Source organism: Lodderomyces beijingensis (assembly GCF_963989305.1).
Source record: "Lodderomyces beijingensis strain CBS 14171 genome assembly, chromosome: 3".
Classification (NCBI taxonomy): domain Eukaryota; kingdom Fungi; phylum Ascomycota; class Pichiomycetes; order Serinales; family Debaryomycetaceae; genus Lodderomyces; species Lodderomyces beijingensis.
In genome coordinates this window covers 1,992,264-2,019,831 of record NC_089972.1, presented here as the reverse complement: position 1 = coordinate 2,019,831, position 27,568 = coordinate 1,992,264, and the positions used below count along the sequence as shown (strand labels likewise).

At 45.0% G+C, this 27,568-nt stretch overlaps 8 protein-coding genes across 8 annotated transcripts; 3 read left to right on the top strand and 5 right to left on the bottom strand. All coding sequences in view use genetic code 12, as the record gives it.

Annotated features, from left to right (window-relative positions):
• Nucleotides 1–99: 99 nt before the first annotated feature.
• LODBEIA_P29580 (uncharacterized protein) lies at nt 100–2,517 on the bottom strand (the record flags this gene model as incomplete). The annotated part of the gene is made up of 1 exon (XM_066973014.1): nt 100–2,517. One exon carries the CDS (start codon nt 2,515–2,517, stop codon nt 100–102), a length of 2,418 nt encoding a protein of 805 aa, XP_066829896.1.
• A 2,136-nt stretch (nt 2,518–4,653) lies between these two features.
• Nucleotides 4,654–8,442, top strand: LODBEIA_P29570 (uncharacterized protein; the record flags this gene model as incomplete). The annotated part of the gene is made up of 1 exon (XM_066973013.1): nt 4,654–8,442. The coding sequence occupies one exon, from the start codon at nt 4,654–4,656 to the stop codon at nt 8,440–8,442; it is 3,789 nt and encodes a 1,262-aa protein (XP_066829895.1).
• A 268-nt stretch (nt 8,443–8,710) lies between these two features.
• Nucleotides 8,711–11,575, bottom strand: LODBEIA_P29560 (uncharacterized protein; the record flags this gene model as incomplete). Its single annotated transcript, XM_066973012.1, has 1 exon — nt 8,711–11,575. The coding sequence occupies one exon, from the start codon at nt 11,573–11,575 to the stop codon at nt 8,711–8,713; it is 2,865 nt and encodes a 954-aa protein (XP_066829894.1).
• Nucleotides 11,576–14,693: 3,118 nt separating this feature from the next.
• LODBEIA_P29550 (uncharacterized protein) lies at nt 14,694–16,358 on the bottom strand (the record flags this gene model as incomplete). The annotated part of the gene is made up of 1 exon (XM_066973011.1): nt 14,694–16,358. The coding sequence occupies one exon, from the start codon at nt 16,356–16,358 to the stop codon at nt 14,694–14,696; it is 1,665 nt and encodes a 554-aa protein (XP_066829893.1).
• A 500-nt stretch (nt 16,359–16,858) lies between these two features.
• Nucleotides 16,859–18,625, top strand: LODBEIA_P29540 (uncharacterized protein; the record flags this gene model as incomplete). The annotated part of the gene is made up of 1 exon (XM_066973010.1): nt 16,859–18,625. The coding sequence occupies one exon, from the start codon at nt 16,859–16,861 to the stop codon at nt 18,623–18,625; it is 1,767 nt and encodes a 588-aa protein (XP_066829892.1).
• A 773-nt stretch (nt 18,626–19,398) lies between these two features.
• Nucleotides 19,399–20,001, top strand: LODBEIA_P29530 (60S ribosomal protein uL13; the record flags this gene model as incomplete). Its single annotated transcript, XM_066973009.1, has 1 exon — nt 19,399–20,001. The coding sequence occupies one exon, from the start codon at nt 19,399–19,401 to the stop codon at nt 19,999–20,001; it is 603 nt and encodes a 200-aa protein (XP_066829891.1).
• A 568-nt stretch (nt 20,002–20,569) lies between these two features.
• On the bottom strand, nt 20,570–21,463 carry LODBEIA_P29520 (uncharacterized protein; the record flags this gene model as incomplete). The annotated part of the gene is made up of 1 exon (XM_066973008.1): nt 20,570–21,463. The coding sequence occupies one exon, from the start codon at nt 21,461–21,463 to the stop codon at nt 20,570–20,572; it is 894 nt and encodes a 297-aa protein (XP_066829890.1).
• A 2,219-nt stretch (nt 21,464–23,682) lies between these two features.
• Nucleotides 23,683–24,975, bottom strand: LODBEIA_P29510 (uncharacterized protein; the record flags this gene model as incomplete). Its single annotated transcript, XM_066973007.1, has 1 exon — nt 23,683–24,975. One exon carries the CDS (start codon nt 24,973–24,975, stop codon nt 23,683–23,685), a length of 1,293 nt encoding a protein of 430 aa, XP_066829889.1.
• Nucleotides 24,976–27,568: the final 2,593 nt, after the last annotated feature.

Below are 27,568 nucleotides of genomic sequence, written 5' to 3'. Positions count from 1 at the left end.
AAAGAAAATTCACTCGCGGCGGTGCAAACGTACCAACCGAAACACAAGTATGCATTAAGAAATTAAAGGGCTTTACAAGAATCATTTTTTTTTCTAATTCTACCGCTCATTCTTGAAGAATCTTCCAAAGTTCTTGAAATTCTCATTCAACTTATTCACGTGCGTTTCACCCGACATGGCCAATTCCCTGATGTTTTTTTCAAATTGATTCATCTTGGGTAAGTTTATAGGCGAAGTTAATCCCGGGATGGGGCTCGCTACACGCTTGGAAGCGGCTGATTGGCCATACCCAGCTGAGGCGGTCGCCAGCAGCAGCAGCAGCAGCAAAACGTTGACCTGGCTCATCATGTCTTCGTCTTCAAGATTAGCTAGCAATTGGTTAGCTGAATGATGATGCTGATGTTGCTGTGCATGACCATCGATGCCGTTTGTGGAGTCATTGTCCACCGTGAGCTGCAACTTGAAATTGTCAATGTACTTGTACTGCACCAGTTTGTCAATCTTCTTGAGATTGAGGATCTTGACAAAGTTGCTGACGGATCGCCCGCCAATGAGCTCGAAATAGCTCTCGATGTAGTTTTCAATCGGTTTGTTTGGCACCATGAGGATGCGCAAGATGGACTCCAACTCGCGAAAGTGGTTTTGCACGAATTTGGTGTACGAATTCGACCTTTCCTTGTTGGCAAACGTGGGGAATTTCAAGCAAATCTCCTTGAGGGAAATGACATCCAACAAGATTTGCTCTAAACAGCTCACCGTGAGCGGCTTGATAAACTTTAAATTGTTGGCAATCGTGGTCACGAGGAGATCAACCAACTTGTCGTTAAAGTTGCGCACGTAGCTGTCTCTGATTATCAACGGGAGGATCATCTTCAAACTTGTTTCGGTTATGTTTTTGATGTCCACCATGTAGGAAGAAACGTCGCCGACCGAGTCCATATTTTCCCAGTTGGTATTGAAGAATTCTCGCCAACAAGATTTGTAGTCGTTGGTCAATTTCACAAGCAATGCCGAGATGCTTTTGCTCACGAGCTGGAGAAAGATTTCGCTGTTTAATTGAGGCAATCTCGGTTTCAAATTTTCTTGAACCACCAACTGGAACTTCTCGTTTGTTTCTTCAATGTTGCCCACAATATAGTCAGCGGTGTTCAACAACATTGTCAAGTATTTAATGGCATCGTCGCCCGCTATATCCTCGTCGTTTCTCGGCAACACGGGCATGAGGATTCTGTTGAGGTACTCAAAGAGGTACTTGTTGAAGAGCCTTGCCAAATCAATCAAGATTTCGCCGTTGGAGAGCTTCAATATCAGCGTCAAAATCTTGTGGTACACTTTGAAGAGCTCGGTTGAGGTAACGGCAATGTTTGGCACGCTTACACTTGCAGTTGTGTTGTTTTTCCTCAATTCTTCGGGCAATTGCGGAGTAGCGGCAAACTCCAAGAATTTGGCTTGCAATGCTCTATCTTGTTCCTGCACCCATATCGACAAATACGGCTCAAACACTTTTGAGATGTTAAAGTCTGTTTTAGTCTCGGTCTCCTCCTGGGCAAACTCCCGGTTCAAGTTTTTCTCAAACTCGATTGTACTGGTAAGGGCAGCCAAAAGAGCTTCCGAGTCGATTTTTTTACTGCGGAGCGAGTTGGAGATGTCTTGTCTTGTCAATTTGCAAAATTCGTCGGCTACACCTAGCGCAACTTGCCACTCTTGGGGAAAGATGCAAAGTTGCTGCACCTGGTTCAAAATCTTGTTAAAATAGATGAATCTGCGTCCAATACCTTCGATTGAGCCAGCCTCGTCGTCAGATTGACTGAAAATGTTTTTCAAATCTCGCAACTGTAGGTTTCTGAACCATTGAAGCAATTTCTGCTTGTACTTTACATCGATGAGCTCTAGTATGAGGGCGCCATATAGCAAATTTGCCAGTAACTTTGCCAGCTCTCGATCTCTTTCTCTTTCGGCAACGTTAGCTCTTTGGTTCTTCAAATACTCTTCAAAGTCCAAAAACACATCGTCAATCAACTTGTTTTGAGTATGGACAATCATTAAATTGATCTGATTGATTTCGTCGATGGATTTATATGGTTGGAAAAAGGTCAATAGTTCCTTGGTTACGCCTAGCTTCAGGTGGATTTCTCTGTAGTTGTGGGTCGATATAATAGCTCTCAAGTCGTTGTTGACATTGATCAACATTTGTAGCCTTTTGAACACGGTCATGGAGAGCACCAAATTCTTTTTGTAGCAATCTAGATTCTGGATCGAGCTCGTCATCTGCGTTATGGTCGCGTTGGTGGACTCGGCGCTCTCTTTGACCTTTCTGATATTCAGCACTAGGTTGGCAATATCGTCGTCTAGCGTGGTGGAGGAATCATACTGGCTCTTGAGATCTTCAATGTTGCGATCTAGCTGGAGCTTGTAGCGCTGGATGTGGGACAATACCTCGGGGATCTGATTTAGCGTCTCGGGAGAGTCAAAAATCTCACTAAAGTGGGCCGCTGGGTCATATTCATAAACTTCCATGTCCACTAATACTATGATGTGTGCCCGGAAGGTATGTATATCATTCCCCCCTCTTGAGCCCCTCTGTCTAAGCTATCTTTCGCGATCCGAAGGCCAGAATTGAGACCTTGACTCGCGCGACAGGAGAACAAGAACGACAACAGGAACACCATTGGGGCGAACGCGAGTGGTAGCACGCCAGTGTCGCGAACAGTGTCGTGATTCTCACACCCTCGCGAAGAGAAAAAAAAAAGACACTGGGGGACTGAGTGGTGGGCCATGTCCAGGGGTGGGGGGAAAAGGTCGAACCCTCGCCGACGAAAAAGAACAGTCGTATCATAGGTGTCTACACGAAATGATGCTTGAAAAGAACTGAAAAACCCTTTCCTCTTGCGGGTGAGGTGGGTGGGGGGGGGGGGGGTAGAACAGGGAAAGATCTATAGTAATCACTTACCGCAAGCCAGCCCCCCCCCCCCCCATCGCTTTCCCCCCCATCGCTTCCTGCTCCCCGTCTCCCTTAAAGATGACAAGCCTGGATCATCAAGGTCTAGAATGAAACCTAGTCCACTTTTTCCATTTCTTCCATAGGGTGATTGAGTGGGTCGAAAATCAAAACTTGAATATAAAAAATTTTCAAGGTGAAAGTTACAGGGACGTACTTTATCTGACATCATTTTAACATCAAACAAACAGAAAAAACAGAAAACAGAAAAAAAAAAAAGCTTCTTGATGTATTCTTTTTTCCTGCTAGATAATAACCTGCCATCGACGAGTCCAACAGTGGGTCCAGACCTCTCCCTCTAGGTGTCAAACCATCAAGACCAAATTCTATTTTGAAAGAAGCTTTTATGGCTCTGAAAAAAAACAAAAAAAAAAGAAAAATTTCACCAAACAGCCTCTTAAACCTCTCACTGGGGGGCCGCGCGCAGGTAAACTTGAAACGAGATGGGATCAACTCTCGTCGTTTTTCGGTTGTTTTTCCTTCCCTTCCCTTTCAAATGGCTAGGGACTGACAACTCCGACTGATGTGGGGGCAGATTGCCCGAGACAAATTGCTCTTTGAGGGGGGGCTGCGCGGCAATTGTTTTCTCTATTGTTGTTCCTCTTACCTGTGAACTTTGCAGCCAATCAATGTGACAGTGTAAACCCTAGATAGAATAGATCAAGCTGCGGAAAACCAACGTTTACATTATCGTCCATTATGGCTGGGTCGCGCACCTTGCAAATGACGCATCACAACTTACCCACAGCACTGGCTATGCTGTTTCCACAAGATTGATTGATTGATTGAGTGTGGTTCTTGGTGGGGCGCTGCCTCAATTCAGCAAAAGTTTCGGTTTGTTTAGTTTTTGCCATTTGCCATTTAAGGAAGGTGGTACTTTTTTTTTTTTTTTTTTTTTTGAGGGGGAAGGGGAGGGGGGAAGGTGGGCCCTCTTCTTCATTGGCCCAAAATTGGCCCTTGGACTAGCTGATATGTAGATGCTGCTACTTCGACTAGTTGTTATACTATCCTTGATTAATTGGATTAACTGGATTAATTAATTGGATGGGACGTGCCCCGAACCAACAGGGAAAGGAAAACCCAGAGGCGTTGTATCCCGGGGCGCACTTGTAGAGAGAGAGACCAGGCTCTACAGTCGATTTCAACTTTTGACTCTCGAATGAGAGAGACAACAGCAGCAGCAGCTACACCAGAGTTCTTGTTACATCCCAGTCCCTGCTTCGTTCAAAGGCTACTTGTTTGCTTATTGTCTCTTTTCTTTCCTGCCTCTTTCCTTCCCTTATTGTTTTGCTGGACTAATTAAATTTGATTCCAGCAGCAGCAGCAAAAAAAGAAAGAAGGTAAAAGGAAGCACAGTACTAAGAAAATAAAGTGTGGAGTGGCACACCTTCTCCAGAAGACATAGAACAGCCCCAAAAGAGTGAGAAAGAGAGAAACCGGGATACAGTCCAGGAATTGTAGTGCCAATTAGATTACCATTTTAAAGAGAAAGCACAACAGCATATACTTTTAACTCGGGAGTTTCTTGTGAAACGTACCAAGAGGATATATATAAATTATTTTTGTATATATATATTTTTGCCGGTGAAATACACATATAGTTGTGTCTATATACTCATATATATATATATATTTGCTCGAGCCTTGGCCTGAAGATGGGACGGTTCAAGTTTGGAAAGAAAGCCATCCAGCAACAACAAGACGCTGAACGTGCAGGCTCGCCACCAGTTTTGACCGAGTCGCAACAACAGAACCTCGACAAGAAGCGCAAGTCGAGAATCAAGTCGTCAACTACTGCTGCTGCCGATTTTTTGAGTTCTCCGCCACGGTCGCCTTCTTCTTCCTTCAAGAGACGGTCCTTCACTTCGAAGCTCCTGGCCCACAGCGCAAGTCCGGCCAATCGCCACCAGCACGCCTTTGTTGAAGACGACGGCGTCCACGACGGCGTCCACGACGAGCCCATTGACGCGGACCACCACCACCCCCACCACGTTGTGTCTCCTTTGGCGAAGAAAACAATGCCACTGATCCAGGAGCCTTTGCCCTACCCCCAGTCCGCCGACGTTGGCGCTGTCGGGTTGAACTCCCCATCTTACAATCGCAAGCCACTCCCCCGTGCTGCAACAGCAGTTGCAGGAGTGTCTAGCCCCTGGAACCGATTCAAGATTTTTGACTCGCCTTTCCCAAGATACCGACACGCAGCCTCGTCTATTACAAGTGACAAGAATGAGTTGTTCATCATGGGTGGCCTCAAGGAGGGCTCGGTTTTTGGCGACACTTGGAAAATTGTGCCTCAGGAAGGACACGATGGTGAGGTGTTGAGCTACATTGCTGAGAATATCGAGATTGCCAACAATAACAGCCCCCCTGCTAGGGTGGGACACTCGTCGGTGTTGTGCGGGAATGCGTTTATCATATATGGCGGAGACACGGTCGAGACGGATGAAGATGGCTTCCCCGACAATAACTTTTATTTATTCAACATCAACAATAACAAGTACACCATCCCGGCCCACATTCAGAACAAGCCCAACGGCAGATATGGCCACACGTTGGGGGTCATTTCCTTGAACAATTCATCGTCAAGACTCTACTTGTTTGGAGGACAATTGGAGAATGACGTGTTTAACGACTTGTACTATTTCGAGTTGAACTCGTTTAAATCGCCAAAGGCAAGCTGGAAGTTGGTTTACCCGCTCAATAACTTTAAGCCACCGCCCTTGACAAACCACTCGATGTCGGTGCACGATAACAAAATCTATGTATTTGGCGGTGTCTACAATAATGAACGCGTCTCGAACGATTTGTGGGTGTTTGACCCCGAAGAAGAGAAATGGACGCAGGTGGAAACTACCGGTACCGTTCCATTGCCAGTCAATGAACACTCTAGCTGTGTCGTGAATGACAAGTTGTACATTTACGGAGGCAACGACTTTAGCGGCATCATTTACAGTGCATTGTATGTGTTGGATTTGAACACTATGGTTTGGTTTAAATTGGCCGAAAGCGCAGAGGAAAATGGTCCTGGTCCAAGATGCGGCCACTCCATGACTTTTTTGCCTAAATACAACAAGATTATAATCATGGGGGGCGACAAGAATGACTATATTGCACGCGAGCCCGACAATTTTGACACGTATGAGACTTTTAACGGAGTCGAGGTTGGCACCATGATTTACGAGTTGGACACTGCCACTGTGGATCAGTTTATGGCTGAACCTGTTGAGAATGCTAAGAAGCCAAGAAAGATGGCTGCTTCAGCAGCTCCAAAAGAAAGTGAATTTGGCGGTCGTTATGACCGTCACGCTAGAAGTTTTTCTGCCGGCCCAGAAGATTACGCAACACCTCGTGCTTCTCCACCACCAGACACCCGACACGACTTTCAGGAACAAGAACCTCACTCATCATCACCACCACCATCAGCGGCTGCTGGTGCTGCTGGTGCTGGTGCTGCTGGTGCTGCTGGTGCTAAGACTGTTGATCACTTTGATCATGATGGTTTGACTAGTCCTTACAATAACAAGGAGCTCATAACACCCCAGGATACTCCAGTGGAGACCACCAACGGCCATTTCAGTGATATCAAAGACGATGATATCGAAGACGAGGAGCCACAATACGAGAGACGAATGTCCCTTGATCCTCGTTTTGGCCGCGAGGAAATCAAGGAGGAACCCGTGTCGAATGGTGTCTCTGGAGCCGGCGTTGCTGCTGCATTTGCCGCTGCTGGTGCCGCTGGTGCTGCTGCTGGCCACACGGATGCCATTGCTCACGATTCGGATAACGACACTATTGGCAAATCGCCTCCTGTACTCACCAGCCGAGCTTTCAATGACCATTCATACACGCAGGAGTCGCACTACCCTGAAGATAATGACGAATCTCACTACATGAACCAAACAACTTATGAGAAGAAGGAGTCTTATTACAATGATGAGGATGCAGAATCACACTATAACCAAAGAGATTCGACGTATTACCAACAATCTCACTATAACGAAGAACAAGAGCAGGAAGAGGCTGCTGCTGAGGCTGAGACTGAAACTGAGACTGAGGCGCCACTACGCGGATTCGGTATCACGGCGCCAAAGTTGCAACCGGTTGAAAAGTCATCGACGTCGTCGTCGACAGAGAATGACGCCAAGGTCAAGAAGATTATTGCCGAGTTGACCAACGAATTGGTGCAGCTCAAGCAGTCGACCAAGGAGCAGATGCAAAAGGCTACTGAAAAGATTGAGCTTCTCGAGCAGCAGAATGCCGACAAGCAAGCTTCCCACGAGCGCGATGTCAAGAACTATACCCAGCAGCTTCATCAACAAGACAGTATGATTGCCGAGTTGAAGAGCTCTCTCGACCCTAGCGCTTGGGATCCAGAGGCTCCAACTCCCAAGGGCAATCTTTCCGATTTGACCAAATATAGACTCGAGAGGTTGGAATTGAACAATAAATTGGTCTATTTGGAACAAGAGAATGAAAACATGAAGAAGAAACTTGGCGAGTTTGAGCCATTTATGAATAACCAAATTGGCCAATTGGACAAGTTTCAAAAAGTGATCAAGGTTCAAGAAGACCAGATTGACAAATTAACCGACCAAGTTCGCGATCAACAGCTGTTGAATCGGGAGATTAACGACTGGAAAGCCAAGTTTCAGAATTTGGAGTTGGAGTATGCCAATTACAAGGCCATTCACAATGACGATCAACTCGACCTTGAAGGACACGAGGAGCTCAATGAAGATGGTGCTTCCATCAGCGACAAGTCGATTTTAAGTCGGGCCAAATCCAGAAAAGACATTTCCTCGCGCTTGGAAAACCTCGTGAGCATCTGGAACGCTAAGCAGCTCCAACAGCAATCCGAGACAGGCAGAGAAGTCTCGCCCGCGGTATTGACCCCCGAGAATAACCCCGTTGTCGCGAAGTTGCAACTGCAAGTGGACGCCTTGATTAGAATCGGCAAGCAGAACGACGAGACGTCGCTGATTGAAATTGAAAATCTCCGCAAGGAGCTCGAGCTGAAGTTGCTCACCGTGCGCAACTTGGAAGAAAACTACAAGGAGTCATTGCAATCGGTCAAGAACACCTCGAAAGCGCTCAAGCTCAATCAAGACGAATTGAACCATCAACGCCACTTGATGGAAAAACTAACGAGAGAAAACAACGAGCTCAGGATGTACAAACGCGCCAGCTCCAAAAGGAATGCCGCTTTGAGCCTGGCTACCCCCAGCAGCAATTTTGATGAAGGTCTGGGATTCGCCACCCCCAAGGAAAGCGACGACGACGAAGACGACGACGACGATGAAGAACCAGTCATATCGAGCGCCCATTACAATATGAAGATTAAGGATCTCGAAGCCGACTTGTATATCCTTAAGCAGGAACGAGACCAATTGAAGGACAATGTCACCTCGTTGCAGAAACAGTTGTATTTAGCTACCAATAAGTAAAGGTTGACGCTTTTTTTCCCCCTTTGTTTATCGTTAGCATTTTGTATAGTTCTAATTTGTATTTTATTTATTACGTCCAAGAGAGACTCCTCTAATCTTGCGCCAAGATTCAATAATCTCCTCCGATATAAAGTTGACGTGAAAAAAAAAAGAGTATGGCTTTATTACATCGTAATCTAATCTAATACTAAAATCTAAATGTTCCTGTCCCCCATCGCATATCCCCCACCCACACCAAAGCAAGCGAGATCACCACGTTCGTTGAAATTCAATGGCGGCCACCTTCGTTATCATGATGGCTGACTTCTTGCTGCTGATATTGGTTTTGATACTGAGGATGTTGATGAGGATGATGATAATGTCCTTCGCGGCTCGCATGATGGGCGCTAAGTAGTTGATCTTGTTCCGCAGTAGAGTAATTCGGCACACTGTCAATGACGTCATCGTTGAACAATGCATGTTCGAGCTGATTAGTTGCGAATTGATGTTGCTGCACGTGCGGGTGGTTTGCTGTTGAAGTCGATAACGTATCTCCATGGTTTTGCTGTTCGTGTTGCGCGTTTGCAAGAGCGACGTGGTTAATTGTAGCTGCTCCCGGCGAGCTCGTGTCGCTGTAGGTGAAGAAATTGAATTGCAGACGCGAGGGAACCCCAGCGCCACTAGATGTAGCCGCAGTAGTGGCCTCATCAGCATGGGCAGTTTGCTGAGGATGGAAACCAGAGCCTGTCTGGTCGTGAAGTTGTTGTAGATGATGATGCTGCTCTTGACTTTGACTTTGACTTTGAGCTTGACCTTGATTTCCAGTTTCATAAATTTCCAAATCATCGTCCATATCGGGCGGAGCAGAAGGCAATAGACTATTTTCATGCTGCTGCATTCTTTGCTTCTCTGTCAAGTTTGATTGCTCGTGCATGTTGGCCATGAAATTGTCATCGGCAATGGCTCTAGATCCCAATCCCAATTCCAATCCCGATCCAGATCCAGATCCAGATGCTGGCATCGAGGAGGCTGGATTGATGCCATGTGGATACATCGAAATGTGTGTCGATGGAATGTGGGTCGAGGTATACCTCGGCACGCTTTCTTGCGGCGCATGGTTCGAGTACGGCGGGGTTTCGAAATTGTGGAGCTCGCGCGACTCTGGGATTGGGTCAAATGCAACTCGTTGTGGAGAATTGGTCATGGCAGCCGTTGTGGGTGGATGTGGAGGGTAGTGGCCATGAGCCGAGTTTGCAGAAATATTGTCCGAAACAGCAGCAGCGAGGTGGTTTGTTAATGGCGACGAATTTCCCGAGGATCCGTGCGCAAAATTGTTATTGCTTGCATGATGTGGTGATGAGCGGTTCTGGTTTTGAGGCGAATTGGTAAACACGGCTGGCGACAAGTGCGAGTTTGGGTTCGATAACAGCGACGATGATCTTCTCGACCCTGCTCCACCGATACCGCTGCCGCTGCCGCTGCCACTGCCGCTATGTAAGCTGTTGTCCATGGATGAGTGGACTGTGTGTAAATCATCATCTTCCAAAGTCAACACCTTCAGCCTATGGGTACCGATGCATATTTCCGTTGTGATTTGCAAAAACTTTTTGGATCTCTTGAACTTGTCAGTATTGATAAAAGTCGACCTCTCCTTTTGGCTATGCATTGAAGAGCTGAAATTGAATTGAAAGTTTTCTATCGAAGTTGGATTTTGAGAGCTGATGCCTTGGTTGGTTGTCGCCTCGGGCAGATGGTGCTCGCCCATTATTTCAGGGTCGACGGCAACAGATTTGCCCGATAAATTGATCAACACTTCAATAAAATATTGGAAGGAGACAAGGGGGCAGCCGACAATTGTAGGGAAAGCATCAGCAGGCACTCGCAAAGACGATTGAATCTCTGATTTAAGGGTGTTGGGATCGACATACAAGGGCAAGACAAGTTGTTGCAAATCTTTTCTAAAGCTTTCCACCACTCCGTCGGGTCCATTGTCCAAGCGGCAGACTCGTACAAATGTCACGATTATCCCATTCAAGTCCTGGATCTTTTTGAGATGATTGATTGACAATTTAACCGGAATGGATTCGCCTCTTAGGTACCCTCGCTGGGGCACTTCCAATATTGCCTTGATTGTCGCGGCTGGTTTATTTATTGTCACTGATAATTGTCTATCTAAATTTGACACCAGACTTGCTTGGTTGTGGTGGTTGTTTTGTTCGGGATCGGATATGCGGTCGTCGACTGAATTGTGGTCGGAATTGTTCGATGAAAAGGTAGCAAAAGTATTGATTGTGTTTATAGTTGAAGTTGAAGATTGAGTTCTCATTAGTTTCTTATCTCGGTTGTTGTTATTGTTGTTATTGTTATTATTTACACCACCGCCACCGCCACCGCCGCTGCCGCCACCGCCACCACTGCCACCACTTCTTGGGTCTCTTAGTATAAGTCTCTTTGGCTTGGGTCGTGGTAGCTCCGACACGTCAACGGGATTGACGATGTTGATCAACCTCTCTGATGTATATGACGGGTTATGCAAATATTTCTTCTTGTTGTTGCTATTGCTGCTGCTGTTGCTATTGGAGTAAATTTCATTTGGAGGTGTTGGTATGGCCGATGCAGCAGTATACGAGGAAGAATTGCCAACCGAGGCCAATAACGTGTAGTTGATGGAGCCCTTGCCGAAATCGATGGAAGTAAACACTTTTTTGTTGGGGAGTTTAACGATAAAGGGAAACACATGTTCGCCTTTAAAGAGTCCGTTTGAGTATTCGTCCAGCGGAGAGTTGCTGGTGATTTCTTCGCCGTAGATTTTGATGGTGTGGTCGAACAAGGTGTGCTTTATCGGTCTCAACTTCGAGTGAGAAGAAGCATTGATCTTTATAAACCCGGTCAAGGACAACGTGATGATGATGTTGGCCAAGTTCTTCTTTGACACCAAGACAATCTGCCCCGACACCTCATCGCCAGGCAACCACACCTTGTGGGGGTTATCTAGCTGGATATAGAACTCATCCACCGAATGAAAGTCTATCTTGAAACCCGACGTGAAGCCGGAAGGGGCCAATTTTGACAATGAAGACGAAGTTGACGACGACGAGGAATTGTGGCTATTGGAGTTCGACGAAGGTAGTATCTTCGATACCGCGCGCCTCATTCTTTGTAAAAAAAGAGGGAAAGCGACGTGCCTGTGTGTGGGCGTGGGGGGTCTGTATCTTGCGTATGTGGATGATGAACTTGTTGCTGCTGTTGGTGAATGTTATATATGTGTATATTTTTATTTTATCTTTTGGTTGTTGAGTGTTTGGTAAATCCGGGTTTATTATGCCATGCGAATGGGCAATGTTGGCTTTGACACAGCGAGAGAAAAAGAGAGAGAAAAAAAAAAAAGAACCCCGAGTGGAGTAGAATCTGTGTTGTGGTGTGTGAATGGGGGTATAAATCAGGCGGAAAAAGTTGATTTAGAATTCGGTGATTGTAGACTGGAGTCAAAGAGGATGCTGGTGGTGGTTGTTGTTGCTGTTGTTGTTATAGACGTCTTCTCTGTCTCTTTTGCTAGAAGAAGAAGAACCCCCTAGATATTTTGAGGGTGATTTTTTTGTTTTTTTGTTTTTTGCCGTAACCACAGAAGGTGGGTAAATGGGATTATTCAGGGTGGTGAATTTTTTTTTTGATTAAATTCGGGGAGTCAATGGATCGCTTCGTTTTTGGTGTACCGGCAATTGTTGCCGGATTGTATTTTATTCGGGCACAAGGTGAGTAGAAGCAAATCCAATCAAATCAAATAAAGCAAAGTCAGATAAGGGAGTGGGTTGTTACTTGTATACTCCTCTTGAAGTGGGTTCTTTTGGGGAGAATGATGGGCAAAGAGAAGTAGAAGTAGAGGTAGAAGCAGAAGGGTGGCTTATTCTTCTTTATTGGCCAGGAGAATCTGCATATCCATATATATGTGTATATCCCCTAATAGAGTCAAAGCCATGACTAACAAAAGAGTAACTGCCCATGACCATACAACATTGAATATCTGTTTTCGACAAGAGTGTTAAAAAAAAAAAAAAAACTCTATGTAGATCCAACTGCACGGATATTTTCGGCCTTTTGGCTCGACCTCAAGCTCAATGTGGTAACTGAGTACGAGTCTATTGGTAAAGCCCATATTATCTCCAAAGCACCAATTGTGGGTGTGTTGGCTATAACTGTCTGAAGTCTGGTTAGATTAGTCTCGCAATTTAAAGCCTGGCAAAAGCCTCGCGCGGGATATCCCTCAACTTTTTCAAAGAAGAAAAAAAATACCCTTTAGCATCCGCATTAGCTACTACTACTGCTACACATGGACTATTGTTGGAGTGCCTGACATTCAAACCAAAGTCAACTCAACTCAACTAGTAGTAGTTTTTTTAAACTTCCTCCTCCCAAGCAGTCAGTTTATAACCCTAGTGTTGAAGAAACAGAGAGAAAAAAAATGGTAAAACTACGCTTTTTAGTTGACTAACTTGGAACACTCAAGCCGCCTTAGCTGTTAACCCCATTCCACCGAAAAAAAAAAATCCAATATAACCTGATTCTTCCCTTTTCAAAGAAATAAAAAAAAAAAAAATTTTGGTCAAGAGGGCGGATAGCCACGGCAACGGTGAATGAATCAGTGGAGGTAGGTTGTGGCAAGGTAAACATACCGAGGAGAATGGACAGACTCTCCTCGGGCATCTGGCTTTCGAGGTTAGTTCATAGGCAGGCACCGCGCAATTCCCAATTCGCATAAAAGGGGGTGTTGCATTTTTCTTGCAAAGGGATCTTCTTCTTGGTGTTGCTCGCTTGGTGTCGCTTGTGGTCGCTTGTGGTTGCAAATCAAGAGATCAAGACTTTTTGACTTGACACCTTGCGTCCCAAGACAAAGCTTATCTCTTGATTTCTCTTACAGGATTTAAGCGAGATGGAGGTGGCAGAAGGGGGCAAGATCTCTGCAAAGTTTCTGCCACTTTTCATGTCAACCAAACGCACGCGCTTTGACAGTTGAGGGAAAAAAAAAAAGCACAATCACTCTGGCCACCAGTGTGTTAGTGTGTGTCTCTCTATGCTCCAACTCAACGTTTTAAAGAACACCACTCTTTCTTACGTACTTGCCTCCTCACTGTCTCAGCTTATCTCTTGCAAATCCAGATGGTGCTCAACATCTCGGAGATATCACCGAATGATGAATACTTTATTTCTGCCCCCTCCCTCCCACAAGAAATTTGTTCTTTTTTCTGTATTTTTTTTTTCCTTTATTTTTTGCTATTCTTTTCTTCCTTCACCCTTTTTTATTTGCGGGCTCGTCTCCTCCAGCTCCTTTTCCTCTTCAGCTGGCAAGGCGGAGAGGTCAATATAGGATCGGGCCGTAAAATATGAGGTCTCATCAAAGCTTGGAGTGCTCAGCGACTAGAGCAACCACGAGAGAGCGAACGACACACACACACACATTTCCGTAAGTTCGGAGTTCCTGCAAAAAAAACCAACTACTGGTGTAAGGAGTTTTTTTTTTCCGCACTGCTTATACTCCTCAATCGGAACACGAACATAAAAGCTCAAGTTTGTAGACTCATAATCCGAGTTAAGAAGTCTCCTTCTTCTCCTTCTACTCCTTCTCCTTCGCTTTCCTCCCTTCAAGCAATGCTATAAGCCAGAAATAAAACTGGAAAAGAACTTGAACCCTCTTGGAGTGGGCCTACCTCCCCAAGAAGAAGTTTTCTTTTTTTTTACTTTCTTTTCGTTTGGTTCCAAAACCTTCAATTTACGAGCTTCGATGTTAACGAGCACAGCATGCAAACACTCGCCGCTTCAACACATATACTGCAAGTGCTTTCTCTCTCTCTCCGCGGTATAACACCATCCCATCTCGTTCTGACGCAATAGGACGCAGCAACGGACTTATGGCACGATTATAATATTCGTGAAAACCCATCAAAAAAAGCTGCGTGTGCCATTGGCAGTAAGTCTATGGAACTTGGAGCTCACAAGGGTGGTTCCAATAACTAAGCTTGCACAGCTTGATCCTTTCCAGCTCTATTTTGCCGGTCAGTTTCCAAAACTGGACAAGAAGACGCAACAAGATACCGCTTTTTAAAAAAAAAATTATTCGCTATATTCATCGATATACAAGCCAGTACTGGCTATTGTTTTCTCAATACTGGCTATTGAATTTTTTTTTTTTTGAACCTGCTCCTCACCTAAATATTATACACCACACGCTCATTCCCGTCGTCGTCGTCATCGTAATTGATTCATCAAGAGCAAATCAATCAATCAAAAGTCTTTTTGGTACCTTTGAATTCGGTTGATTGCCTCGTTGGTGTTCCAACGGGAGTGGCAGATCTCGATCTATCTCTGCCTCCGAATCCACCACGTCCACCACGGTCACCTCCAAAGCCACCGCGACCACCGCGACCGCCGCGGCCACCACGTCCACCTCCAAAACCACCACCACTGCTATTATTATTATTATTGTTGTTGTTGTTATCTCTTGGAGTAGAAAAGTCCAACCTGCATGGCCTGTTGTCAATGTACTCGCCGTTTAAAGCTTCCAATGCAGCTTTAGCTTCATCAATGCTGGAAAATTGAACATATCCAAATCCTTTTGGCTGCTGAGTATCGGGGTGGGTGGGAACTCTAGCTGAGATGACATTACCATAGTCACCGAAAACTTGAAACAATTTATCTCTATCGGTATTGAAGGACAAATTACCAATGAACAAGGTATCGCTTGGTGGCGATTGGGAGTCGCCAAACTGTCTAGCTCTTTCACCGGCATTTGCCTTGGAAGCATGCGGTTTACCAGTAGACATGTCCAAATTGATTGGTCTGCCGTCAATCTCCTTGCCTTGCATTTCTTCAAGGGCCTTTTCAGCAGCTGCTTTAGTCTTGAAATCAACGTATCCGTAACCTCTAGATTTACCAGTGGCTCTCTCCATAATCACACGAGCACCAATCACGTCTCCAAGATGCTCGAATTCCTTTTGTAGCCACTCGTCGTCAATGTTCCATGACAATCTACCAACAAACAACGTAGCACCTTCTTCGCTAGTTTCTTCTTCTGATCCAGCTTTTGGTTTCTTGCTTGAAGCTGGGGTGATTGTTTCCACTTCTTCAATCTTACGCTTCTTTGGTGTTTCTTCTTTAGCTTCTTCCATTTCTTCATCAGCATCTGAGTCAGAGTCAGAGTCGGAATCGGAATCAGATGATGAGCTCGAGCTTGAGCTGTCGGAGTCGGAGTCGGAGTCAGAATCAGACTCGGATGATGATGATGACGACTGTTCTTTTTCTTTCACAGTCTTCTTGGTCTCAACGGTTTTTTCCTCTTCTTCTTCTTCTTCTTCATCTGATGATGACTCAGAACTTGAGCTTGAGCTAGAACTAGAACTTGAGCTGGAGCTGGAGCTGGAGCTCTTCTTGGTCTTTTTGGTTTTTTCAACAGTTTCAACAGCTGCTTCCTCTTCTTCTTCTCCTTCGCTAGATGAAGAAGAAGATGACGACTCACTTGAGCTTGAAGTGGACTCTTTTCCTGACTTTGTTATTTTCATGACATCCTTCTTTTCAACAACATCCTCTTCTTCATCTTCGCTCGAGCTTGCACTGGATGATGATGATGATGACTCACTTGAGCTTGGAGAAGGGCTCTTTTTCTTTTTCTTGCTCTTGTCAACTTCCTTCACTGCAACTTTTTCTTCTTCCTCTTCCTCTTCGTCGGAGGATGAAGACTCGCTTGATGAGCTTGACGAGCTAGATGAAGTTTCTTCTTCTTTTTCTTCCTTCACTTCCTCTTCCTCTTCTGAAGAAGATTCACTTGAAGAACTTGAGCTGGAATCATCAGATGATTCACTCGATGATGATGATTCTTCTTTTGAAACCTTCTTAGGTGGGGCAGAAGCCTTGACCTTCTTGGTTCCCTTTGTTGTCGACTTTGCCATCGTGAAAACCCTTTCTCTAATTATATATAAATTCTAATCCACAAGATGAAAAATAGAGATCGTTACAAGCCTTTTTTTTTTCTTATAAAAGAACTGCAAACTCGTCTGAAAATTAATTCTCGAGAAGAGCTCAAATTCTTTTTTAGTGTGTGACGGAGAGCGATGAGCTTAATTCATTCTGGAATATTTTTCATTCTCTCTCTCTCGTGGCCCATACCATCCGCTCGCAAGATATTACCACTTTAGGAAGTCTACACTTGCTGGTGCCAAAACAGGGCCTGTACCGGAAACTCGAATAACTTTTCACCAAGGTATAGCGGGGAAGATCAAAAATAGAAAAAAATTTTAAACCATTATCTGGCAAGCAATTACTCATACCAAAAAGCCAATCTTTTTTTCCGAATAAGTTGAACTTTCAACAGATTGAAACCGAAAAGGTTTAATCTCAACTACTCTCCCTTTTATCTCTCTTCATCACACCAATAAACCATACACCAACGATGTTCTCCCAGTTTAAGCTCTTTAAAAGAGCAGCTTCGAGGATACCACCGGTGAAATTACAGTATAAAAACATGCTAAGGGACCCCTCAGTGAAATACCCACCACCAAAGCAAATCAACTTACAAAACAGAGAATGGCCTTCCAAGGTCTTGTCCAAGGCACCAAGATGGTTATCGACAGATTTGAGAGATGGTAACCAATCTCTACCAGATCCCATGTCGATTGCTGAAAAGAAGGAGTATTTCCATAAATTGGTCGATATAGGATTCAAGGAAATTGAAGTGAGTTTCCCCTCCGCGTCGCAAACGGATTTTGACTTTACCAGGTACGCAGTCGAGAATGCACCCGAGGATGTTGCTATTCAAGTCTTGACCCAGTCGCGTGAACCCTTGGTGAGAAGAACAGTTGAATCCGTCAAGGGCGCCAAAAAGGCCATCATCCACATATATTTGGCTACTTCCGATGTGTTTAGAGAAGTGGTGTTTGGCATGTCCCAAGCTGAAGCAATTGCCAAAGCAGTGGAAATCACCAATTTAGTCAAGAGCCTAACTAAAGATGATCCAAGTATGCAAGACACGGAATGGAATTTGGAATTTTCCCCCGAGTGTTTTTCGGATACACCAGTTGAATTTGCCGTTGAGATTTGTGAAGCCGTTAAGCAGGCATGGCAACCAAGCGTTGAAACCCCCATGATCTTCAACTTGCCCGCGACTGTGGAAGTTGCCGGTCCCAATGTTTACGCTGACCAAATTGAATACTTTTGCAAACATATAACTGAACGTGAAAAAGTTGTTGTCTCATTACACTGCCACAACGACCGTGGATGCGGGGTCGCCGCTACCGAATTGGGGATGTTGGCCGGCGCAGATCGAGTCGAGGGATGCATCTTTGGCAATGGTGAGAGAACAGGTAATGTCGACTTGGTCACGGTGGCTTTGAACTTGTACACACAGGGCATTGCACCCGAGTTGGATTTCTCAGACATGGAGTCGGTAATTGATGTTAGTGAACGTTGCAACAAGATCGAAGTTCATCCAAGATCGCCATATAGTGGATCATTGGTGGTGTGCGCATTCAGCGGCTCCCACCAAGACGCCATCAAAAAGGGCTTCTCGTATGAGCGCCAGGACCAAAGATGGGCTATCCCATACTTGCCCTTGGATCCAAAGGATATCGGTAGAACTTACGAAGCCGTGATTAGAGTCAATTCTCAATCGGGTAAAGGTGGCAGTGCTTGGGTCATATTGAGATCGCTCGGCTTGGATTTGCCTAGACAATTGCAAGTGTCATTTTCAGCATTGGTGCAAGACAAGGCCGATAGATTAGGTCGTGAGTTGCAAACCGAGGAAATCGTTAACGTGTTCAATAGCCATTACCTCGTTTCATCGCCGTTACTCATCAAGGATTTCGAGATTACCAAGGGCAAGAATGATGCAAGAGTCATCACGGCGCAATTAACTTTGCAAGAAACAGGTCAAGAAATCACGCTATCTGGTGAAGGCAATGGTCCAATTTCATCCTTCCTTGATGCCATCTCAAAGAAATTTGGCCTTTTACTAGAAGTTGTCACTTACACAGAACATGCCTTGGGAAGCGGTTCAAGCACAAAAGCTGCAACGTATGTCAACTTGAGCTTTGTCGATGATGCGGGAGAGAAGGTGAATAGATGGGGATGTGGAATTAGTCATGACGTGGGCCAAGCTTCGCTTGATGCTATCTTGAGTGTCGTCAACTCGTTGGTTAATGAAGGTAAATTAAAAGTATAGAGGGAAAAAGTTTTTGATAATTGTTTAGTTTTTTATGTCATTGAGTAATATTCAAATCAAAGTTTGATCTTTTGAGGTTATGTGAAGGTGTGAATGTAGAGAGAGTGAGAGAAAGATGAACATGAGATTAGAGCTCCTCTGTGCTTAGTCCCGTAGTGGGTCCAGGGTCGCCTCACTAGAGCAAATAGTCGGCAGAATCTCTGCCAGAGATGTAGCTTTGTATTCCAGGCTGAGATGCAGCGAGCAGGTTTCGAGAGTATCGCCGAGTGAGGGGGTGGGGAGCCAGGGTCATCCCTCTAGCCAAGTTTCATGAGGTGTTTGAAATTTTGCAGCCATCGAGGGCTCCAGCCCTAATTTGTGCACGTGCAACCCTCTATAATTTTTCAATGAGTGGTAGCGTGTAGACTCCAACTTTTTTTTTGCCTTGGTGTCTGGTAGAGTCGCGGTGTGCGTAATGCGAAACTCTCCACGCCAGCTTGCTCGACGGGGCCCTCGCCGTCTCGCGAGTCCCTCACGTCCACCCCCCCTCTCTCGCGACCCATCCGCGCGCACCACTCCCACCACTCCCGCCATTCGCACCCACCAACCTCTTCTAACTGTTTTTTTTTTTCTCTCCTAATTCTCACTCCTTCACACCATCTCCCATACACACTCTCTCCCTCACACAACACAAATTTTTTTTTTTCGCCCTTTTCCCAAAAAAAAAAAATCTACTGAGCTTCTGACACCCACTTTTAACCTGTTCAACAAGCCATTTGCAAAATACCAAAGAAATGTCTACGTTCGAACCAGTTGTCGTTATTGACGGTAAGGGCCACTTATTGGGCCGTTTAGCCTCGATCATCTCGAAACAGATTCTCAATGGTCAAAAAGTTGTCGTTGTCAGATGTGAAGAATTGAACATCTCGGGGGAATTTTTCAGAAACAAGTTGAAGTACCACGACTACTTGAGAAAGAGCACTCGTTACAACAAGACCAGAGGTCCTTTCCACTTTAGAGCGCCATCCAGAATCCTTTACAAGGCTATCAGAGGTATGATCCCACACAAGACAGCTAGGGGTAAGGCTGCTTTGGAAAGATTGAAGGTTTTCGAAGGTATCCCACCACCATACGACAAGAAGAAGAGAGTCGTTGTGCCACAAGCCTTGAGAGTGTTGAGATTGAAGCCAGGTAGAAAATACACCACTGTTGGTAAATTGTCCACTTCAGTTGGTTGGAAATACGAGTCTGTTGTTGACAAGTTGGAAGAAAAGAGAAAATTGCAATCTGCTGAATACTATGCTAAGAAGAAGGCTTTGAACAAGAAGTTGAATGCTGCTGTTGCTGCAACTGCTGAATCTGACGTTGCTCAAAAATTGGCCACTTTCGGTTACTAAATGTTCTTTTTTCTTTTTCAGGAAGAAGCATTGATTAATCAGAAGGTGTGTACCATATCTTTATTTCTTGCAAGTGTGTTTTTCCAATAGGGTGATCCAGTGTGGGCTTTCATGTATGCACTGAATGACCATATGAGAGGAGTGCGTTGGTGAGAAGTTAGAGAATGAAGGAGATGAACATAAATAGACGAAGAAGGAAAAAAAAATTCATCCGTGTATCTTAAAGGAAAATCCATTCCCAAAACTCCTTGTCATTGATTATATAGGGGTTATTTTCAAATACAAAAGTGTCATAATAGTAAAAAACCGGTTGTATCGGAGTCGGAGAGAAACCGCTGTAAATGTAGATGTTTCAGCTGAAGGTACCCTCTTTGATCCTCTCTCGTGGTGGCAAGCGAGAGACGACGGCGGCGGGCCAGTGTTGCTACCAGGTGTGTGTCCTCTCAACATTATCATTTTTGCAGCATTCCAGCTGAAACAACACCAACGACAACAACAAGACTCCACTCACTCATCCATGGTCTCTCTAATGCAATCATTTCTCATCATTAAAAACTAGAAAAGGAGGCTATACGGTATTTCTACGGAAAAGCTTAACGAAAACCTTTTTAAATCTCCTACTCTCATCAGCCTTGTATCCAGCACTACCGCCACCGGTATTATTGCTAGCAGACACATTCAATAACGCGGGCCTAGCTCCACTGGGATCAGCAGTAGTAGTATGGGTACTGCTGCTACTGCGATTTCTCTTCAATTTGCTCCTGATGGCATCGGCATAAGTCACATGCGCCAGACTTTGATCTCTGAACCCCAGTTGTCGTTGAAGGAAGGTAGCAACGTCAAACGCATCTCGAAGGCCCCTCCCGCGCAAATTCTTACTCGGTTTCGCTTCTTCGTGCACTTGCTGGCGTTCAAGTGTTTTGATACTTAGGAGGAATTTAGGAAACTCGCCGATTTTCAAATCTGGGATCAAATGATCATTCACCTGTTTCTTTTTAAGGTTGATGATATCGTAGCTGAACTTGTATGACTTGCCCAAATGGATAAGGTTGAGCTGGCCGATGTTGAATGTTTTCTGGAAAAGGACAAACTGGTGGTAGTACAAGTATAGAAGTAGATGGTTGACGGTGATTTCGTTTGGGTGGATGCGATTATTGGAGTTTGTATTGACCAAGCTTACGATCGAGGAGAGTTTGATGTTGGTGTCGTGGTGATCGTGGATTATAGTGATTTCGAAATTGGTGCAGTCTCTGACCGTGGTGGTGCTGGTGGTACTGGTGGCAGTATTTGATCTTGATCTTGATTTTGAAGCCGGTTGCTCCTGCGTGATAAACTGGCCTAGTCTTGACTGGAGGTAGTTTGTTAAATACTCAGGGTTATATTGCTGTGGTAGATTAGCTGGGTTCAAAGTTAAACACGAATCGCAAGGTGATAGTATCGTGCTTGGAGTAGCATCGTACATGCTTGTTGCCATAATGCTCTATAATGTAAGGGTTCCCGTTCTCTGTCTCTATCAAAGTCAACTTGGATCACAGGTATGGGCAAATCATGAAAGTGGATTCTCCAATATATATATATATATATCATAGGTTGTATGGTTGATAGTAGCCTCTGGCTCGGTTATTACATTTGCAAACCCAAAAAAAACTCTAATCAACCGACACACCATCAATCAAACAACCTCAATCTGGTTATGTACAATGTGCTGACTTTTCCTCTAAACCTTGTGGCTATCAGATGGAGAATGCTCACACATAGATAACGCATGTAAGTAACGCTAGGCTCTGCATACAAGCCCTATTATTATGAGAGATAAAAAAGATGGCGAGGTTGGGGTAACAAATCGGAAGAGGTTGGGGTAGCATGTTAGCAGTGAGGCTCATCCTCACCGTCATCGTCGGTTATAGCAAACAGGTGATATTTCTCACACCTACAGAGATCTCTGCGGTCCAGAGCACGCTACAGAGCAGCACCACCTGTCCTCTTGCAGCTCACACTCAACACCAGATCGACAGAGGAGAAAAAAAAAACCACGAAGACTCCTAACATCAGGCAGGCCAGTTAGCACTCCCGCTGATCTCTCGCTTTCTTCAAGGCGTTTGCTCGAACCGAGTCAAAATCTCAATAATAAAACAACAGCGTATTTTGCATCTTGCAGTAGTCACTTCCCCGACAATTGGCTGAAACCGGAACCACTCCCCCCTCCCTCCTTCAACCTCATCATCTGCTGCGTATATGTGTGTCTCAAAGGGGGTTCGCAGCCCCTCTCCTTTTTACCCCACCTCTTTTACACCCCCCTCTTTTTTAATTTTTTTTCCTTCTTTGATTGTTCAGGACTCACGCGGCTTCCGATTCGTAAATGGGGTTGCCACGTGACGTGAAATCTCGTATGTTGGCAGCAACCCCTATTTTGCAAGCAGATGGGATATATATGCCTTTCAAGTGCAGAGTAACTGAGATGTGTATACTTGCCGAATAGGTGATGGATACAAGTTTCCATACCGTTCTTGTCTTGTGTGTTGGACGAGGCCTTAAGCGTGTTTTCATTAGAGTTACCGTGACTTGATATCAAGGCGGCCAGCTTCAGAACCAACTTGGCTGTGTTCACCATGCAACACACTTCGCAAGTGCCATCTGTTGTGACCCTTGGGACAGGCCGTATATGTGAAAACGGTTAACCTTGCAAATATACGAAAGAAAGAAAACAAAGGAGAAAAAAAGCTTATATACGGCAGATGTGTATTGATGTTGTCCTGCTGAAGATAAGCTCAATTGTAGAGACGTGAATTCAAGATCCGGTGCGCCACGAGAACGGCGTCGATTGTGCCTTTTTTTTGTTGTCCCAATCTGCGTTACAGGATGAGCTAGAGGTTGTGTTTACTGTTACATTACAGAGCTGATAGATCTCGAGGGTACAACCAACCCGACAACGTAACGTCCTTCCATCCCTACCTTCCTTCCTCTCTCCACGCTCGTCCTAATGTAACCAAACATGACATTCAAAGCTCAACTTGAAGTAGTACCAACTCGACACGTTACAAAGAACGCACCTCATCGCAGATACTCTCAACGAACCGATTGCGGATCAGATCAATCAAGTAGCAATCGAAACCCCTCGCTTCAACACGCTGCAAAAACACGACAACATTCCGACTCAACGTCGCATCATCGCCACCGCCACCAGCAAATAGGCCGGAGAAATTCTCAATCACCACCACGGAATTCAATTCGAGTGCATTGAGCTGCGCCAAGTTCGTCACGTACTCATAATTTACTAGACTATATTGTTGTGGTGGGATGAGCTTGAATAGAAGTTCCGGTGACGTTGAGTTTGTATATGTTACTAATTGCGTGCTGAGCGTTGCTAATAGATGAGCTAGGATGGCGTCGTGTTTGGTTGTTACCCAGTATCTGATCATTCACCGTGAATGAGAAACGAGTGGTGGAGGAGTTGTGTGTGTGTGTCTGTGTGTGGAAAGCTGAGATTCAGGGATCGCGGGTTTATCCAACTTGCGAAATCTGAAGAGTTGCTTTTGGGGGTGGTAGCTCGTGCAGTGATACATTTGGGAAAATACACACTGTCCATTAAAACGTGAATCTAAAGACAAATTAAAGACAAATTAAAGACAAATCTAACATCTCTATAAACATGAACGAGGGGGGAGAGGGAGGACAAGTCACTTACTCCTTGACCTCGGCTTCCTCTTCAACAGCCTCCTCGATTTTAGCTGCTTTTGCTTCTTTAGGTGCTGCTGTTGCTGCTGGTGAGGTCAGCAACTGCTCATCTTCAAGCAAATCGGCATATGCCTGCTTCTTTTTAGCTTGCACCACCGTTTGTATACGTTTATCACTAACCAACAAGCCGTACCTTCTAAACTGCTTAATCAACGCCGCCAAATCGGACCCTTCTTTGTCGGCGGAGGTGGCCGCGAAAACGTATCCCAACTCGGCAAACCACTCGTAATTGAGCTTGAACTTGAACTGAGGATCAGTCTTGGCCTTGATCTCGAGCTCCTTCATCTTGGCCGTCTTGTTATCCGTCAGTAATGGCGTGTTGTAGCCTTCGCCTTCGTGCAATTGGACTCCCAAGTGTCTAATCGTGTTGAATAACCCAGCCTGATGAGCAGCAATCATTCCTCCATGTTCTTGAATCTTGTATTCTCTGTAAAAGTCCTTGTACTCGTCGATGGTGGCTTTTCTGGTACCGGTCCATCCCAATTTGACCAATTCTTCTCTGGTGACTTCCAACTTGACTCCGCTTTGGCCGAACCCGTTGAATCTAAACACCTTGATTGGGTTGAAAGCGCCTGTGTACAAAAAGCCAAAAAGGAAAAACGCCTTGATCAAATGGAATCCGAAAAAGATGCACTGCAAAGGAATGCTAACGTCGCCCTCAATGTCCTTGAGTAGACTAGCAGCAACACTATCGAATCCAAAATGCGCGGCTGCTTTAGCCATCAATTTGGTGCATTGGTTCGTCAAACATATCCCCGGGGTGGGACTGATAAAGTCGGGCAAGTCGGTGTATAACCAAGTCACGAGCAACGCCACCGTGGAGAAAAACGCAAAATCATTGAATTGCCACTCGGGTAAGATCAATTGGCCAGGCCACAAGTGGTCATTGACCAATTCATCCAGCGGGATAATGGCACTTTTAATTTTACCGGCATCATTATCAAAGATGAAATTGCCATCTTCGGTTAAAAAACCCGGTGCCGTGGACTTTCTGAATCCAATGGGTCGCGAATAGTAAAAAACGCTGGGTCTCAATGATATGGGCAACGTGTGGAACACTTTGTAGAGATCTTTGAATCTGGTCTTGGTGGTGACTTGGAAACAGTAGTCCTTCTCCATGTCATCGTTGAATCTCATGTACACGTCGAGAAAGGCAACCTCTTCGCCATCTTGTTCTTCTGTAAGAGAGTGCTGTGCTAGCTTTATTCTAGCTTCTTCTATCTTTGCCTCGTCTACCATGTTAGAATCTCACTGGATTAAACTAAACTGGAGTGAAGTGAATTGGATACGTTGTGGTAACAGACCGAGATGAGAGAGGTGTGATGGGTTGTGACGGGTTCTCCCTTATCCCCATAGGTTTTTTTTTTTTTCTTCTTCTTCTTCTCCCCGCTATAAATTAGGCTCGGCCAGCAAAAACAGGAAAAATTATGTGCCAAATTTTGCTTCCGAAGTTGAGCCGAAATAGAATCGAATACCGTTCACTCCAGCTATATAATTTTCTTGTCAAATGTAATAATAACTTTGACAGAAGAAGATAATTACGAGAGATGAACTGAACTGAACTGAACTGTAAGGAGGGGGTTGAGGGGTTGGGGGGTTGGGGGAAGGTCTGTTTTATGAGAGAATCTGGAAAATGGAGAACTTGACCTTGTTTGTCAATTCCATTTCAGACATATAGACTGTGGGGAGTGTTTCGACGAGAGCAGCTGCAGTGGCTGTTGCAGTTACGAGCTAAGGCAAGCACAGCCCTTTTCCACCTTTTACAAACTACTAACGTGAAAAAACTGCAAAGTACCCGCCGGAATGGCAACCAGCGAATAACTGCTAGCGATCGAACGTGTCCAAGGTGTCGAACACGACTGGAGTGTTCCACAGGAAGCTTCCAGATGACGAAACTGTCTCTACAATCTCGCCGCATAGGGTAAATTCAAAAAAATTTACGAAATCTCTTTCCTCAAGGATCAACCAGGATTTTTCCTCCTCCTCTCGCCCTTTCTCAACAAAAAACAATCAAGTCATCGCATCGTCAACAACACGGCGACGCGTCGTCGTGTAATCCTGTGTAGTCGCTTGCCATGTCTTTGCGCCGCCAACTAAAACGCGAAAGAGAAAAAGCCGTTGTTTTGGAGGGGTCCCTTATCACGTCGTTGGAGAAATTGGCGTTTTTTGTGCCAAATTCGACGTGACAATTACCACCACCAATACCATCGCCGAGAGTAAAAGAGTCGGGCGGGGAGGTCCATGCCATGTATTGTTTCTCTTTGACCCAAACGCCTGATGACGATGACGATGACGATGATGATCGCGCGTACCTTTTTTTTTTTTATTTTTTCATTTTTTCTAGATACTTTTGGGTTTCATATGTAGTCAATTTACAGAGTTTAAAAGGTTTCCTTCCACCTCTATCCTCCCTCATGGGTCCTCTGGATTTAAGTTGATGCCCGGCTAGGGTTTCTCTTATCCAAACTAAACAAACGAAAGAAACTTTGCAATAGGCGCAGCCTTCAACGTGTAATACATCTATACTGGAGCTCTCTACTGAAAGTTTGCTGTCGGATCCTCCTTCCCGAGCCCACCGTTCAAGTAGTGCACCCACCACCAACGCCCCAGCACAGCCCCCGACTTCCGAGCACCCACAAGCAAACAAGAGTCGTGCACCTTGCATCGAAAAAAAGGATTTTTTGAAAAGGTTGTCTTTCTTACCCAATTCGGCCAAATTGAAAATAATCTGTGATCCGTCGAGTTTCTAAATCAATACCTGCAAACCTCACCCGAGATTTTCTCCCTTGGACAGCTCTAGAGTGTATGGCGTATTGTAGGTCAACCAGCCATGCCCACGGCCAGTGCCCGTCGACATTTACTACCGACATTGGCTAGAGACCTTTCTTGAGGGTTTTGGCTTGATCTTGTGACAAGTTCAGCGAGAGAACAAGCCAAGTCTATATACTCATAGAACCCACACACTCCCTCACTCACTGGCGGCTACTAAAAATAGCATGGTATATATTGTGCCCTGTAACTGACGTCTCCATGCGCGCTCTATCAACGAGAACCGTCCTGCCCTTCGACTCCTACGACAAATTTCTCTCTCCACTTGAGTCCTGGCGAGAGAATGCAGTGCGTGTAGAGCAGAAAGCACGGTGGCCATGTAGTATGATGCAGTGTGTCTGTCTGTGAGGGCGGGTTACGATGGACGTAGAATCGGTTAATCCTGGCAGCAGCCAAACAAACAAACAACAATATAAAAAGCCAAAAAAAAGTTGTTCGTGGTGCTTCAGGTTGTTTATTTTTCACCTCCTGCTTGTGGTGTCGGTTGTGTCTCTCTCCTTGAAACGTCCTCCTCTCGATTCGATTCGATTCCGGCTTTGAATCAGAAAATGTCGCCAGGAGTGAAATTTTAGCGTCTAAAGCAAACCGCACTAAATCTGAAATCCATTTCGAACAGGCGATTTAGATCCCCCTCTCCTTTCCCTCCCTGCAAGTGTGCGTGTGTTTCCTATTGCATTGTTGTTGTTGTTGTTGTAGTTGTAAAATAGTGTGAAATGTCGGCTGTAACAAGATTCGTCCCACGATTTCCTTTCTTTTATATAAAAGATTTCGACAATCACCAGAAAAGTTTCTAGCGCAAGCCCTTTCCTCTTTCACTTGCTTTTCTCCTTTCTTTCTTTGAATTTCCCATTAACTTGGCATCGACTTCTTTCGTTCACCGTTTTGCTGATTACTCGAGCAACAACAACCCTTGCCGCCAACTCTATCATTTAAACTTAACCTTTCGTTGATCAAACTAGACTTTTTCACCAAATCTCAGAGCTCTCTAGTTTCTTGGAGAGTA